A 16,935-nucleotide genomic window follows, 5' to 3' on the forward strand; every position below is an offset into this window, starting at 1 on the left:
TTAATCATTTGTTATTTCTTCTTTGTCTATGTTTTAAAATAATCTTTCAACTTCAAGGATTACACCTCATCAAAATCAAAAAGATCCTCAATGCATTTCATACCTGAGGGTCCTTCATCAGGAGGTCATTGCAAGCAAGTAATGGTCTAGTTTGCCATATGTTAAATGACCAACGTATCAAAGTACAATATAGGATAATTAAACATAGTTATATATGAGTTTTTCAGCTCCTCTCATGTGCAGAAAACGGCGTGTTAAGGTTAGCAATGGAAGAGGGAATACAATCCTACCTGGCCAATATTAAGGACAGCTGTCAAAGATATTTCTAAATCTGATGTAGACTAAATATGGTATTTCATATTTTAACTTTCCCATATCAAATGACTGGTTAGGAGTCTATTCAAGAGATATTTCATGTTCTGTTGTTTTGTCAATATTTTGGCGTGCCCAGACATTTATTTATCAAACCAGCTTAAAAAAAAAATACCAAATGAGACATGGTATGGCAGCACTGATATTTTTGCAAAATCTGTAAACAGAGGAGGGTTGTGCTTGTGTAGCCTTTTGCGTTAAACAGCCTATTAATATTAAAAAGAGTTGAATGGCCAGTTTTAGAAGGTTTTATATGTTTTTTATGGTTACATGATTTTACCATTTTTGATTTTGTGGTAATATTTTGATAGCGACGTTATGAAATGCTGAAATATAGTTGTACTTTTATGATTTTAAAGACAAAATCAAATAAAGTTTATATTGATTGATTGCTGTATTTTAATAAGAGAGAGGTTCACAATGTACATAATGTGGAAAAGGATATCTATTAAGTTTTGAAATTGTGTTGGCCATCCTATCAACTCTTAGTCAGTGTTTTGGTGTTGCCAGTGTTAATAGTGGCCTAAAAACATTGTAGTTCTTTTAACGGTGGACTTGCTGAATCATAGTTTGATGTCTCAGCTGAGCTGACTGAGTTTGTGTGTACCACCAAATAACCAAGAGTAGGAAAAGGTATTTTAGGATTTGCCTACTTGATTCTCTCTAATCAGTTAGTATTTGAGACTGTCCATAATGATAAGTTAACATTTCTATTGATCAGGTCCTCAGCGATCAATTATGGACAGCCTTCTATAGTTCTATAGAACCACGGAATGGATGACTTTCCTTTTTTGGTTAAAATGAACTGCTGAATTAATGCATAAGTTTTACAAATTTAATAGGAAAATTCCTCACTGTACCCCAACACATGACAATTCTGTGAGTTAATATGTACTCCGACACATCATTTGAGGCCAAAATGTCATGTAGCCGAGAGGAAGACGTTTTTAATGCCTATTAAATTAGTGCCCTCACTTTGATGTTAATATGGGTCAATGTGTGGCAAATAATGCTGATTTTAAGAATTCATTTTGGGGGCTAGAAGAAATGGACATAGTGCATAGCGGCTCCTGACTTGTTAACTATAATAGATACCATTTAAAATGGTCTGTCTAGCTTTTATATGTTACAAGAGTTGTGACTAAATATTTACAAAGTGATTGTTCATTTCTAAACATAGTGATATTGCTTAGGCTTCAGATCATCAATTCTACCCATAGGTGTCAGTTGACCAGAAGAGTGGTAGTGCCTCTTCCTGTAGTTGGCCACAATTTAAATTGGCATGTCTTTATGGCTGTGGAAATGGACCATGTTTACAGCTTTGAGAAAAAATACTTTAAATAGCTATTGTTTCAGAATCCCATCCTGTACTTGCCGAAATTCACAAAAAGTCTGAAACTCACTGTGCAGCACTTTCATGGAAAACATTTGCTCACTCCTCAAACCACAGGTCAAGTCCACCATATTGTATTTTTTTTTTTAAAGTGTATGTACAAAAAAACTCACGTTTTTGTTAGAAACAACACAGTATATATCAGCACAATTAATGCTTTTTAATTTGATATAAACCATAGCTTGCTCATTATCCTCTTCAAGAACGACCTGCTGCATGCGGCTAGATAAGTGATTAAAAATTAATAACGCACCCCTACTGTCCTTGTATCTATTAGCATTCAATCTATAATTTTCTGTGCTAACCACGCTCTAATAAGCCATTATTAAGAGCAACTTTTGCAGAGAGTTTGCTGAAAAATTAACCATATCACTGGACACTTTGTATTGTGCTCCATGGAGCATTTTCTTTTTTGTTTTTACAGTGTTTCTATTTGCTAATTGCATTGACACTATTGATGCACAATAGGCCTTACGTCAATATGTTTTGGTCACATCATTGCTCTATCCTGGTTCTCAGTTATGGAGAAAGTTATTCTTCACATACCCTTGACCTGATTGTGAAAGCTAGCATCCTAGGTCAGCTCGATGTTTGCAGCTGGCACAGCGTGAAGATATCACTCTGCTTGAGGTGCATTGGCTCCTGTGATAGCACAAATTATTCCCGAACCAAAGATATTTTTGGGTGGTATGTGAGCTCTGCAGTAACTTCCATGTTGTTGCTCTCTTCTGACTGTTGACCTGGGTCTTGTATTGAGGTTCTAATTCAACACACTCTGGTAAAGTTGCCCGAGTCACAATCAATTTCACCTCTGTTAGTGGTTAATTTGTAATTAACCACTTTAAAATAATCAGTGCCAGGGCTCTCCTCAGGAAGCAGCTTGCACAAGCCTATTACTCCTGTTAGCACTGCCTAAAACAGAATCAACTACTAACTACAAAACCACCTACTTCGGAGCTGGGGAACCAGGTTCTAGTCTCAGCATTGGCACAACATCCTGTGATTTTAGGGAAATCATTTAATCCCCCCGTAAATGAACGTGTCCTTAACTGGTGCTCATGAAAAGTGCCAGTGTTGAGGATTAAGTGCCAGTGCTGAGCACCGGAAACCACTGGCTAAAATTAAACACTGACCTCTGTCCAGTGCACAACCACTATTTTTAGAAAAATACCGCCAAATTATGCACGGACTCTGGTGCATCGAAATTATTGTAATGAATGTACTCTAATTGCTTTTTTTCATTATTGTGCTTTTTAAAACTACAGGTATTCAAGAACACATAGGCTAAACATTCAAACGTGTTTGTGATTCAGAAGCTTTTAGGGGACTGTAGTGTCCTGATGGGTACGTTCTAGTGTTCAGCCTAGTGCTGTACCCACAATTAACACCCACTGATCACAGACATCACTGGTCAGGTGACCCTGATAATAAAAGTGGCTGGGCGCACGAGCTCTGGGCCAGTTCCAGTACCCTAGCCACTGTGTGAGTATGCATCATTTTGCAGGTATGTGGGCCCAGGGCCCACCACTTTACAGTGGTGATGAGTGGGTCGATCCCCGCGTGTACAATGTCAGTAGTCCTCCAGTTAGTCATAGGGGGAAGTATTGCCTGTACCTAAAGCATTCAACCGCATGCTGGCGCTGCTGGAACCCCTGCCGTAATGACCGACCCAGCAGTGAGAGATACGTGGAAGGTGGTGGAGTGCCAAAGTCTGCACCAGGCTAAAGTAGCCCGTACAATGCTGACCCTCACCACAAAAGGTGGACTCCCTCCTGCACCTACCACACCTGCGTGGTGCGAGGAGACTGTGCCCATTTACCCGCAGCAGAAAAAGGGAGACTGCACCAGTCTTATCACCAAGACATGAGCAGGGCAGCAGGCGTGGGGACACCCGCGAGCTGCCTGCTGAGTCCCCGTCTGCAGGGGAGAGGAGCGTGGATCTGTGGCTGCATCCACAGTGAGTGTCACTTCCCCTGCGGCGACAGGGGTAGTGCCCACATGATAGACCACAACCCGCAGCACTGAAGAGACTGTTGAGGCCGGTGAAGCAAGACGTCAGTAGCACCACAGGTTGACGGTTTACTGCACCACGCTAGTGCCATGCAAGTAACTGCAAGTAAAGTGGCCAGCGGCTGTCAACTCCAGAAATGAGCCTGTAAGGCACCACAGCCTAGCACAAGTACAGTCACACACACTGATGGCTGTGGTGTAAGTGCGCCATCTCATCCTACACTAGTCACATACAGCACTCACTGGATGCAAGACAGCCCGGTACCTGCCTGGAAGTCAAGCTGCGGAAGCTGAATGTCACCCGCATGAGTTGAAAGAATACCGGGCCGGAGTGGATTGGTGGTTGAAGTGGCATCTAGCAGTTGACAAGTAACCTGCACAAGTGCACTGCATGCGGCACCCAGCGAGTAAGCATACGCCCTTCCACACCAACATTGTGACACCCACAGCACCTGCCTCATTGGCGACATAACTGCACTTACCCAAAAAGCATCCTCTGCATCTTGTCGGTATGAGAACCGTGTAGCAGACTGGCTGCCAGGAGAGAAGCATAGCACCCAGCCCGCAGTAGATGGAAGACCCTTCACCTTTGTTGTGTGCCCTGTCTGCAGCTCTAGTCCCTGCCCGGCTTGTGAGTAGACCGAGACCGCCGCGGGAGAAAGAGAAGAACTCCCCTGCAGCAGCCCAGCCGGTGGAAGGCCGTGGCCGGCCTGCAAAGTATGGAAACTGGTTGCAGTGCCACCTAGTGGCACCCCCCACACTGCACCACATTTTGAAAAAACAAGCACCTGCATTGTGTGCCCATCAACATATTTAGCCTCCCCTCTCAGCAAGTGAGAGCTGCAAGGCCCGCAGTTTAGGAAAGCTGCTGTGGCCTGAGTGCATAGGTGGCAGCAGTACCACCTAGCGGACAGTTGCTGTCAGACCAGGAGGAGCAAACTAGTTTCGGATGCCATGAAGCACTGCCAGCATCCCGTGCCACAGTGAGTATGGGGGAGAGTAGCCTCTGGAACACTTACACATGCCCACTGAGGACAAAGCACAAGCCCCAACCACAAGCAGAAAATGAGCAGAAGAGATGGAGCACTGCTCCCAGGTACCACAGTAAGAGACTTTAAACCTCCGCAAAGTGCCCCAAGGAGTCCAAAGCTATCCAACCTAGGAAGCCGCCTAGAATCTAGTACTGCCAAGAGCCACCAGACAGCAAGGCCACAAGCCCAATAAAGGCGCAGGGTAACGTGTTCTGCACTCCCAGCCCCCAGTGGCTGTCTGAGGCCGCCGCAAGGAAGGACACCTGTCACCGGGCTGCTTGGCAATGATGGCATCCCAGCTAGCGAGTGCACCTAGCAAAAAATAACCCCAAGTGAACACGAAGCCCTCCTGTCCCCTTCCCACCAAGATATCGCCTAAAGCAAGATATCGCCAACTGTGGCCCATGTGTATAAATGTAATTGTTCTCATTCCCCTGGTGCATCACCAGAAACACCAAGTGAGCATTGCAACATCAGAGTGGATGCAAACACCAGAAACATCTGGAGAGCAACAACACATTCCTGGAGCGGTCGGAGGCTAGCCATCCAGAAACTTTCACCTGAGTCCCGATGGCCAGAGCACACAGACCCTGAGACATCACCCTTTGCGGTTTTATGAGCGACTTTTCTGTGGTCCTGTTGACAGTTCCTCAGTGACGCCTTTGTCCAGCCTATGAGAGGCCCAGCACAGTCCACACAGTCCTGTGGCAGCCCGGCAGAAAGGGCCTCAAGGAGACTCCTGTGAGCTGGGAGTCCAGGCAGGCAAGGCAAGTTGAAGCTGCTCTACCTGCGGGCAGTGGGAAGCATCATCGCCTTTAAAGAAAGCCCTCATCCACCGTGGACCCAGTCTTTGCAGGCTTGCTGTCCATCGGTGTCTGGGTGCTTTCAAGAAGTTCTCCGTAGTGGACTCCAACTCCGCCCTGGATGCACCCTGTTGAACTATGGAAATAGTCTCCAACATCGCGAGACCAGGCCGGTCTGAACTACACCGCCGAGGTGGACTAAAGCATCCTGGCTGTACGGTCCAGTGATCCAGCACTACCCAGCAGATGGCCTGAAGAGATTCAATTGGTGCTGTGTATTGTTGTTTGTTTTCCCCATAGGTTGGACTTTTGTTTGTTTCTTTTCCAATAAAGTCTCGGGGGTGCAGTGTCCTGCTGGACACATTCTAGTGTTCAGCCTTGTGCTGTATCCACACAACACCCACCCATCACAAGCGTCACCAGTCAGGTGACCCTGATAATAAAAAGGGCCAGGCGCATGTGCCCTGGACAAGTTCCAGTACCCTAGCCACTGTGTGTGCGTGCTTTATTTCGTAGATATGTGGGCCTAGCACCCACCACTTAACAGGTACTTCACAAATGCGAGTGCACATTAAAGAGACATGATCGAGAAACAAGCAAGCAGGATCAAGAATCACAACTGCATTTGAAGAAATGCATGTGCCTTGGTGGCATTTTATTTAAGGTAGGAGCACTAATCTTGAAACAGACATGTGTATTCAAAAACCATATATTATATTGAGGGACAATGAGTCCTGTATACATGGCTCTCAAGGGCACATCCAAGAGCTGTATTTTTTCAAGCAAAAAAGGTGTGATTGAAAATGCATTTACCCATTTGGAATAAGCAGTTGTTGAAGGCACATTCAACAATGGCTGTTTTCAGTTTTATGATTCTCAAAAATGTGCTTTCTAGAATCAAGAAAACTGCATGTTGTAGGTTTAGTAAAGAGTACATTACTTGTGTGAGTTCCAGATCTTCCTGCAAGGGGCTTTTTGTGTGCAAGACCAAGAAAACCTTTGTACGCAGAGACTTTGTCCCCCTTGACTTTCCCTTCACCTCTTATTGCTGCTCCCAGTCCACATCCACCAGACTAAGGAATTTCCGTATTTGCAATGACATATCCCCTGGGTCATTGGAAATGGCCTACAATAAACAGTAGACAATGCACTTTTACTGTGTGCAGGACCACTTTCGAGCAGTGATTATAAATTGCACCACAACATTTGAAAGGCAGACATGCATTATAAAGCACAAGTATAACATTGTTGTAACAGGCATAGGCATAAATATGTTTCCGTGTGGGATGATGAATCGCGAAGCCCTATTACTGAAGGTCAAAAACTGCTTCCACAAACAGAAAGTTTGAAAGTAATGCCATGGCTGTACCGGCTGCAACTACCTAATACATAATTTAATCAGCGGGTGTAACTGGCTATGAAAAACAGTCCATTATTAGGGGCGTAGCTTGGTCAGTAAGATTAGGGGGGTGAGCTTTAGATTTTTCAACAATCGTGCTGGCACATAATGTTAAAATACATTGTACGACGAGCAGGGTGCACAAAAGGGGCTTAAGGGGCAGTGGAAAGGTAGAGGAATGCGGATTGGTAGGGGTACATAATGAGAGAAAACACATTATTTGTGAAATAACCAACTTTTTTAAAGTCTTTACATACAGAAAGAGGGGGAGAGTGTGTCTGTGTACTTTTTTGTCTGTGTGTGTATAAATTCCTGGTGAAATCTGACGGTCACCTCACCATACCGGACTGAAAACACCTGTTCCCAACTATTTATCACAAAAACATTTATTAGGAGGGCGTGACACCCCAGACACCCCCTGAAGCTACACCCTTGGTTGCCTGCTAGAGAGGCTCTCTGTTTACTCCCAGGGACCGGCTTTAATGCCACCAAATAAAGCAGCACAAAATTATCTAAGTTTTGCTAGTGGGACATACAGAAAGTCTCCAAAGCCATTTGTAACAGGTAGGTGGTTTAGAGTGCACAGCAGAATGGGGAATCGCCTCCTGCGCATGCATTATGCCACATACTAAAGAGCACTAGCTACACTCCAGAGAGCCAAACGAAAATACACGTGCTCCAGAAAACTTCTGGAAATCGAACTTCTCATATTTGTTAAGAAATTAACTTAACATACGAGCTGGTTGCGATTGAAGAACATCGGACATGGTTCCATCATCCTGATCAGATTCTAGTACCCTCAGAATGATCTAGATCAGTTTTCCTAAACTGTGAGTGGCATCCCACTTGTGAGTTTTGGTGGGTAGTGAAAGTTCAAGTAATAAATAAAGATGCCGTAAGTTCTATATTTATCTTGTCACATTTGCTGCTTCAGGGACAGGGGTCAAATCAGCTGTCTTCTGACAATTTGCTGCTTATTTTCTTTTAACATGGAAATTGGTGTTCATAAACTCCTCTCACTTTGCTGTCAAAGCAAGAAAATGAAAGTGCATAATGTGACAATCTTACTAGGGTACAAAAAGCGTGAAAGGAAATGCTGTAGAATGGCATTTTTTAAAACACACAACAAAATGTAAATACCAGTGAAGTAAATGTAAACATTCAGCAGTTTGGAAAGCAAAAATGAAGCACATTTTTTGTAATTGTGAAGTGTAATGGAAACAAAGAATTTAACATGATCAAAAAAATCAAGACCCTTTTCTTGGTGGTGCACTAATGATAAATATTCTCTAAAAAAGATTTCTATACATTATCATTAGTGTACAATATACTTCTATAGTTGTATCTGTTATGTTATGTTACTGAGATTTTTCTTATATATTTTGTTTTTATTTAACAGTAAGACAAGAGTAGGCAATACAAACATCAGGTGTTTCGCAATGAAATACAGAATAAGGACCAGGCGGGGAAAATAAACAGACAATAATCACTGTAGGACGGAAAAAGGCCCATCACGGGTACACACAACGGAAACAGGAAATAAGCAATCTGTGAATCAAGTAAAGCAATCCCACCCGCACGACCTCGTTCACAATGTTGCAGGATAATTAAGGCAGCGAAGACACCCGGCCAATAAAGGATCCGTGAAAAAGAAACAGCCCAACTCTCGTTAAAGAAAAGCGGCCATAGAACATAAAAAAGGCAAAATAAAAAAACCCACCCCTATCCCCCACCCTGCACCCCTGCAATGGCTACAGCCTAACCCCACTAGCAGCGTGCCTGTCACCCAAGAACTACCCTAAGGGAAGGGAAAAGAAAAAGCGGAGGAGGAGAAAGCAAACACACTCCCGGTCTCCCATACCCCCCGCCAACAGCGACCACCCGGAAACAGGATAAAATCAATATTCAGCAAGTATACAAACCAGTCATGTGAGGATAAACAACAGCCACCCAATTCCCATCACAATATAGGTACAGCCCTGGCATTACGAAAAGCTATTGTATCGTAACCCAGCGATAAAGTTCAGCCCTGGCCAGTACGGTCCGTCAGAAGAGTCTTTGCCACTCGAGCCGCCATTTTGATGGAAAAGGCAAAGCGTCCACAAAAGTTCTTTTCAGCACAAGAGGATCGAAAACAGGATAAAAGTTCACGGCTCGAAGGTGTCCAAAAACAGCGAATATCCGAAACCATCAACAAGGAACTCGTAGTCACATGGAAGACCGTCTCTAGTCGTGTTAGGTGGCAGCAGGGTCAGGCAAAAGACGCTAGCCAGAAGCTCGGGCTGGCTAGCCGGTGGTAGGGGACCGTCAGGGTTCCTGAAATCCGGGGTATGCACAGGGACCTCGACCTCTGAGATGCAATGCACCGCTGGTACCATCTCCAGCTGGAAACCAAACGAGGTGTCGTCCTCAGGTTCCAGGATGCCGTCCACTTTCACCATGAACGTCCGGAACACGGCGACTGTGTGTGAATGGAGCGCCTCAATGGCGGCCACAACGGCCCGTAGCGATGGCGTGCCCTCCGTCCGCTCCATCCCCTCTCAGTAGGAGACAGAGCCGGATTCGAACCCCGGAGGCCGGCTGCTCCGGAGTCACAGGCCACGCAAATCTGATCACAAATAATGGGCGCTCCTCGTCGTACAGAGCACACAGTCGCCGTCAGAGAGGACCCCAGCCCGTCGACCCCGAAGGGCCAGCAGGATCTCCGGGCACCGGGCCCCCACCACAGCAGTCGGCGTGGCACGATGGCGTGTCCCGGGCGTGGACCGTTCAAAGGATCGCCAGGAAAAATCAACAATTCAGGCACTCTTCGGGAGACCGGGCTCAGTCCAGGTCTCACGGCCGATGTTGTTCAACTTTGACTCGGGTAGTCTAGAAATCGAGGCCCCGGCTTCCACACGGTGTTAGGCCGAGAAAGGAAACACAGCGTATCTTCGGCAGCCGATAAGGTAGAAATCTCGGGGTTTCACCTTTGGAAGCTGTAGACCTTCATAAACAAGGAAATCAGGTGTAAGGTCAGGATGAAAGACAGGATAATCGAGCCGCTGGCGGAGGTCGGCGGAGCCGGGAGCTTACGAGGCCATCTTGATTCGTAGCGTAGCTCCTCCCCCGTTACTGAGATTTTTAAACCGCTCTGTTACCCTGGGGTGTCCTGGCGCTGAACGCTACCATCCAATAGAGAAGCTGTGACTGTTTGGCAGGAGACAAATTACGTGAATAGCCAGGGTTGTAATCCCTTCCTAAAAGGGAGAAGCTCCATTGAGTTTCTAAGAAGGAGGGGAAGGCTGTTCCCTGCCTTAAAGGCACAGTAACGGAAACTCCTGCCACCCCAGCAAGATTTTTTATAGCGGGGAAGAATTACTTGCTTGGCTTGCATGGAGCGTAAAGCTCTTCCCAGAACATACCACTGTATTGATTGCATCAGGAAGTCAGAGCCAATGCCATTGAGGGCTTTACTCATGGCCTTAAACTGGATCCGTAGTTCAACAGGGAGCCAGTGAAGAGTTCTAAGACCTGCCCTCACCGAGACGAACTTGGGTGTGCCTGTGAGCATCCTGGCTGCCGCATTCTGCACAATCTGGAGTCTGACCAACTGTCTCTTATGGATGTTAATATAGAGACTATTACAGTAATCCAGCCGTGAAAGAATGAGCGCCGTTACTGCTGTTTTCAGGCTGTCTTCCGGGAGGAGAAATTTGATTTTACGCAGGATTCTAAGAATAAAAAAGCAGGAGGAAACCCCCTTGCTAATATGGTCACTGTTGACAAGTTTAGAATCCAGGTTCACTCCCAAGATTTTTCGCCCTTTCCACCTGGACTGGGGGCGCCCCCATTGTATTAGGCCACCAATCAGGAGTCCAAAGGTTAGCAGTGTTCCCAAATAGGATGACCTCAGTTTTACCTGCATTAAGTTTAAGGAAGTTTGATGCCATCCATACTGAGATCGCCTTCATACAATTATGACATTTTAAACCAGTCTCAGCCTCAGACCCCTTTTGAATTGACAACACAATGTGTGTGTTCGGCGGCGTAGGAAGTTAACCGGAAACCAAAGGATCTGATCAAAGCTGCCAGAGGGGCAACATATACATTAAACAATGTAGGGCTGAGCAAAGAACCCAGCGGAACTCCACTGGGGAGAGAAAAGGGCTTAGAGCTGTCTCTGCCAATATCCACAGTTTATGATCTCCTGGCCAGAAAGGATTTCAGGAGGTCCCACGCCCTGCCTTGGACTCCGACCGCAGATAGACGGTCCATCAAAACTTTATGATGGACCGTATCTGTAAAAGTATATGTCTGTGCCAATGTAGTTGCCAATTCATTTCAACAGAAAATGTACTGTCTGTGAATACCTGTGCTAGCACACAATTATTTAGTTACATTAGAAAGCCGCCTACCTCATGTCCCTCAAAGCTAGGTAGGTCGTGAAAGTTTGTCGTGCTAAAAAAGTGGGTTGTGGTTCTAAAACCTTTGAGAGGTGCTGGTCTGGGAGGTCCTCAAGACTCTGAAGCAGCTAAAAAGGGGTTACGTAGCGCAATACAAATTTCCATATAAAAACATAACTACCATTAATTCATAACCTTCCTAAACAGTCAGTCCTTGTATCAGACTTGTGTTGTGAGAGTTAATTACCATGGTACCTTTGTTTATTTCTTTGGCTACAGTAACAGTAGAGCACTGTTCATACAATGGCATAAGATTTGTGGGAGTCCAACCTCATGATATTAAAGCCATTTATTGTATTTGTTAGCAAGGCAATTGCACAACGAGTACAATAGTATCGTAGTAGTCCCAAGCCCAACTATTTCCTAAAAGTATTAATTAAATTTGCAGAAATAATAATGCTTGATAAAATTATACCAGTGTGAGAATCTGGCTGGAATAAAACCCTTTCCAGGGTGTAAACGAAAATGGGACACTCACAAACGTCTAAGGGGTACGGAGTTCTTCATAGGGAAAAATATTTTTATCTTGGTGAAAGAACACAGACAATAGAACACAATATCTCAATGCACAGGAGGATTTGCTTTAGCACATTGCAGAATTATATTCTGCATAAGATTCTGCTAAACAAAAGGGAAGTCACATGCAAATAATAGAAACATACCTGTAAAACAGCAACACATGTAGCTTTCCAGGCACACTTTCCAAAGGTTTTGTGAATGGGAAAAAGTTGCTAATATAAACCAATGCAGAAGAGTAACTGTGTGTATCCAAATTTATGATCATTTTGTGTTTTGTAATTTTATTCTTCTGATATGAAGTGGAAAATATTAGAACTGCTGACCTTTATTTGCTTTTTTTACACAGTGCCAAAGACTGCTCCAGCAAATGTCAGTGGTGGTAGTGGAAGAAGAAATGAGTTGGTAATAACCTGGGAGGTAAGGAATCCTTTTTGACTTCATTGAGGTTTGCTTATTAAAGAAAGGCTCAACAATTCTACCCTTCACTCCCCTCTTTTGGTTCTATGTGTGTGTGTGTTTGTGCATGAGGGTGTGTTAAGATGTTGTGTAACACACATTTTAAATGGGTGATATCAGTGTAGATAATGCTTTTCATTACAAACATCTTTATAAGTTATGTTTATATATATATTTTTAAATTATATAACACTGCCACCCTCAGGTTTATAGGCATTTACCAACATCAGCAGGTAGGGTAGATAGGAGCATAGAAAGAAGTGAAGATGACAGTCTTTCATGTATGCATTCAGTGCCCTGGAGACCTTGTGCAAAATACTTAGCAGTGTTGTAGCATAGGCACCATGCAAGCTAATGCACAGCAGGAAAATGGGGACACCTGCACTCCCAGTGGATGGTAAAAGATAGCTTGAATGTTGTCAGACTACTAGGCCTGGTGTCACCACATCTACTGCACTTAAGAAAGCTATGTGCCGGATAGTGTCTGTGCACCTAGCATCATGCACATTCGCTCACAAACTTTGCAGATGTGAATGCATGTCTAAACGGGAAGAGGCAACCAATGAGCATTTGAAACTAAGATTTCTCTCATCCCATAAATCTTATTGAAAGAAGCTTAAATGTAAACAGGTAAAAAGAAAGAACTGCAAAGGTACTGAGATGTATTGACTGTCATTTACCATTAAAGAGCCATCAAGATAACACTGTAAAAGTGAAATAACATAAGGGAGACACATGTACAATCAGTAATGTAAAGTGTCACTTATTGAAATAAAATGAAAACATTGTAGAATACATAAAGTAGTACTCATGTTGTACTCTTTTACTTTCTCATACACGCCTAGGTGAATTAGTCTCACGAAATTGAAAATGAGAATATTCAGGGAATATTCATATACAATTTGTACAATCAATCAATCAATCAGGGCATTGTAAGCGCCCTACTCACCCGTGAGGGTCTCAAGGCGCTGGGGGAGGGGGGGTCCGCAGATCTGTTTAGCCGGAGAGCCAGGTCTTGAGGGTCTTCCTGAAGGTGTTCAGGGAGGGGGCGCGTCTGGTGTCTGCCGGTAGCTTGTTCCAGGTCTTGGCTGCAATGTGAGAGAAGGATCTTCCGCCTGCCATGGCTCTGTGGATGCCCAGAGTTTCGGCCAGTGCGAGGTTGGAAGATCAGAGCTTTCCTTTGGGTACATGGAAGTTGATGCTGTCGTTGAGGTATTTGGGTCCCTTGTTGTGTAGGCATTTGTATGTGTGAGTGAGGATTTTGAAAGTGACTCTTTTCTCCACAGGGAGCCAGTGGAGACTTCATTGGTGTTGGCTGATGTGTTCGTGTCGGGGGATGCCGAGGACGAGTCTGGAGGCGGTGTTCTGGATTGTCTGGAGTTTGCGGAGCAGGGACTCGTTGATGCCGGTGTAGAGTGTGTTTCCATAATCCAGTCTGCTGGTGATGAGTGCGTGGATGACTGTCTTCCTTGACTCAAGGGTGTCTTGTGGAGGATGCGGAGGGTGTTGAAGCAGCTGAAGGTGACAGCGTTGACCTATCGATTCATGGTGAGTGATAAGTAGAGTATGATGCCCAGGTTCTTGGCGTGGTCTGAGGGGGTAGGTTGGCTTCTGGGGCCGTTGGCCACCAGGTGCTGTCCCATGCAGAAGGGGTCGTACCAAGGACGAGGACTTCAGTCTTCTCGGCGTTGAGCTTCATGCAGCTGTTTGTCATCCAGACTGCGAAGTCTTGCATTCCTTTCTGGAAGTTGAGTTTGGCGGTGGTGGGGTCTTTGGTGAGGGAGAGGATGGGCTGAGTGTCATCGGCGTAGGATACGATGTTGAGGCTGTGTTATCGGATGATGACTGCGAGGGGGGCCATGTAGTTGTTGAAGAGAGTGGGGCTCAGTGATGAATGCAATGGTACATCACATGTGATTTTCGTGGGGTAAGAGAGGAAGGGTGGAAGTCTGATCCTTTGGCTTCTCATGGTGCAGAATGATTGGATCCAGTCCAGGGCTGTTCCTTGTATGCCTGCGTTGTGTAGTCTGGTGACTAGTGTGCGGTGGGAGACAGTGTCGAAGGCCGCTGATAGGTCGAGTAGAATGAGGGCTGTAGAGTGGCCTTGGTCCAGGAGGGTGTGGATGTCGTCCGTGGCAACGAGTAGGGCGGTCTAGGTGCCATGGTTGCTTCGGAATCCGGATTGGCTCGGGTCGAGGACAGCGTTCTCTTCAATGAATTGTCAGTTTCCTGTTGACTGTTTTCTCTGCAACTTTGGCTGTGAAGGGGAGGAGCGAGATGGGCCGATAGTTCTTGAGGTCGATAGGGTCAGCTGTGGGTTTCTTGAGCAGGGGTCTGACTTATGCGCGCTTCCAGTAATCTGGGAAGGTGCCTGTTTTGAAGGTGGTGTTGATGGTGCATTGTAGTTCGGGAGCAATGGTGGCCGCGGCTCTGTGGTAGATGTTAGGCAGGGGTCGGTGGGGGCCCCTAAGTGGATGCCTTTCATGGTTGAGGCAGTGTCTTTGCCATGATCGGCGTCCAGTTGGAGATGGTGTGCTGGCTGGTGTTTTTGGGGGGCGGGGGCGTCTGTGGTGCCTGGTGGATGGTCGATGAAGTTGTCATAGAGGTTTTTGATCTTGAGGTAGAAATAGGTTCCAAGCTTGTCACAGAGGTCTTGGGATGGGGTGATGTCTGTGGCTTCGCTGCGTGGGTTGCTGAGTTCTTGAATGACACTGAAAACTTCCTTAGAGTTGGTGGAGTTGGCCAGGATCTTGTTGTGGATGAAGTTCCTATTGGTGGCTCTGATCTGGTTGTGGTAGTCCATCATGGCGTCCTTGTAGGTAGTGTGGTTTTCGGTTGTCTTGGTGTTTCTCCAGTTCTTCTCCAGGCATCTGCAGGTGTGTCTGGCTTTTTAGAGAGTGGTGGTGAACCAGGCAGCTTTCCTGGGGCATTGTTTGTTGGGGTTGCGTAGCAGGGCAAGCTCGTCTGCGCAGTTGGAGATCCAGGTGTGGTGTTCTCTGGCTGCGTTGTTTGCGTTGGGTGCCCAGGTGTGGTGTCTCGGGTGAGGGTGGAGTTAAGTTGCTCGTCGGTAACCTTGCTCCAGTTCCTTTGTGGTGGGCTTGGGACTGGGTTGGGTGCCTTGGGGTTGTTAATTGCGAAGTGCACGCAGTGATGGTCAGTGTATGGCGGCTGCATTGTGTGACTGAATTGGATGCTGTTTCCTACCGCGAAGATGGGGTCGAGGGTGTGTCCTGCTCTGTGGGTCGGTGTGTTGACGAGTTGTTTAAGTCCGATGCTGGCGAGGTAGTCATGAAGGATAGTAGTCTGGTCATGAAGGATAGTGGAGTTTGGGTCGCTGAGGTTGTCGAGGTGGAATTTCAGATCTCCATTGAGTATGTCGTTTTTTGAGGTGATGGCGTGGGGTGCGATGAAGTCGGTGATGATGGTGGCGAAGGGTGTTCGGGGGCTGGGGGGTCTGTAGACGAGGGTTCCTCGGAGTATGGCTTAGGGGGTGGTCTGGACCTGGAAGTGCATGTGTTCGGCGGAGGGGAAGGTTTTGCTGGAGGTGGTGAGGTGGAGGTTGTGGGTGATGGCGAGGCTCCCTCTTGGGTGGTTGGAATGGTCTTTACTCTGGATCTTGTATCCATCTGGGATGGCAGTGCTGATGTTGGGGGTGGAGGATGCGTTGGTCAAGGTCTCTATGAAGAAGGCAATGTCGGGCGACAGAGTCGAGTAGGTTCCAGATTTCCATGGCGTGTTTGTATGCAGAGCGTACGTTGAGTAGGATGCATTTTAGGGTGTCGCCGGTGCTGGCGTCGCTGGTGTTTGGGGCCAGAGTGGAGGTGAGGCTCTGGCGGTAGTGGAGGCAGGAGATCTGGCCGTGGGTCGTGTTTGGCGAGGCCTGTTGACATTTTCTAAGTCTTCCAGGGTTGAGTGCGAGGATGGTGGTGGTGTCATAGCAATCGGTAGTGGGAGGTCCAGGGTTCCTGGCACTGGCCGCGGTCGGGTCACGGACGGGCACAGACTGGCTTGCCTTTGGTGCGCTTTTAACATGCTGGTGGCGTGCCTGCTGCACGCGTCCACTGAGCGACTGCGCAGTGGCCACCATTACGTAGGGGAGCTGAAGGTAAAAGAGGCTGGGAGGCGGGAGCGGGGGAATTCCAGGGGGGAGGGGCCGCAGCAGCGACAAAAGGCGAAAGGAACAGGCAGGCAAGAGAAAATATTACCAGTGGTAGACTTAGAGCAAGATACAGATGGGCACAATAACAGTGGCACAACAGAGAAAATATGAAGAAGGAAAAAAACGTCTGAGAAAGGTTACGGTGGTTGCAGGCAGTCTGGTCTCAGTTGGAGCGGGCAGTAGGCGCGAGAGCGAGCAGCAGCCTCGAACCTCCCAAGGAGGAGGTCGGGTCTGGAGGCAAGAGACGACACAGCGGAGCTGCAGGGAGAGAGTGGATCTAGACCGAGGGTCGGTACAAACGTAAAGCACTGTGACCTCGTTGCACTTTTTTCTAATAGGCAGTTGGAA

At 46.4% G+C, this 16,935-nt stretch overlaps 1 protein-coding gene across 1 annotated transcript in view; it reads left to right on the forward strand.

Moving 5' to 3' along the window:
* The window catches only part of CNTN5 (contactin 5), a 2,147,338-nt gene that overhangs the window by 1,909,351 nt on the left and 221,052 nt on the right, over positions 1-16,935 (forward strand). Inside the window, exon 20 of the mRNA XM_078656993.1 lies at positions 12,319-12,389. Coding sequence (XP_078513119.1) covers positions 12,319-12,389 — 71 coding nt within the window. The remainder of the gene's footprint in view (positions 1-12,318; positions 12,390-16,935) is intronic.

Source organism: Lissotriton helveticus, chromosome 8 (genome assembly GCF_964261635.1).
Source record: "Lissotriton helveticus chromosome 8, aLisHel1.1, whole genome shotgun sequence".
Classification (NCBI taxonomy): domain Eukaryota; kingdom Metazoa; phylum Chordata; class Amphibia; order Caudata; family Salamandridae; genus Lissotriton; species Lissotriton helveticus.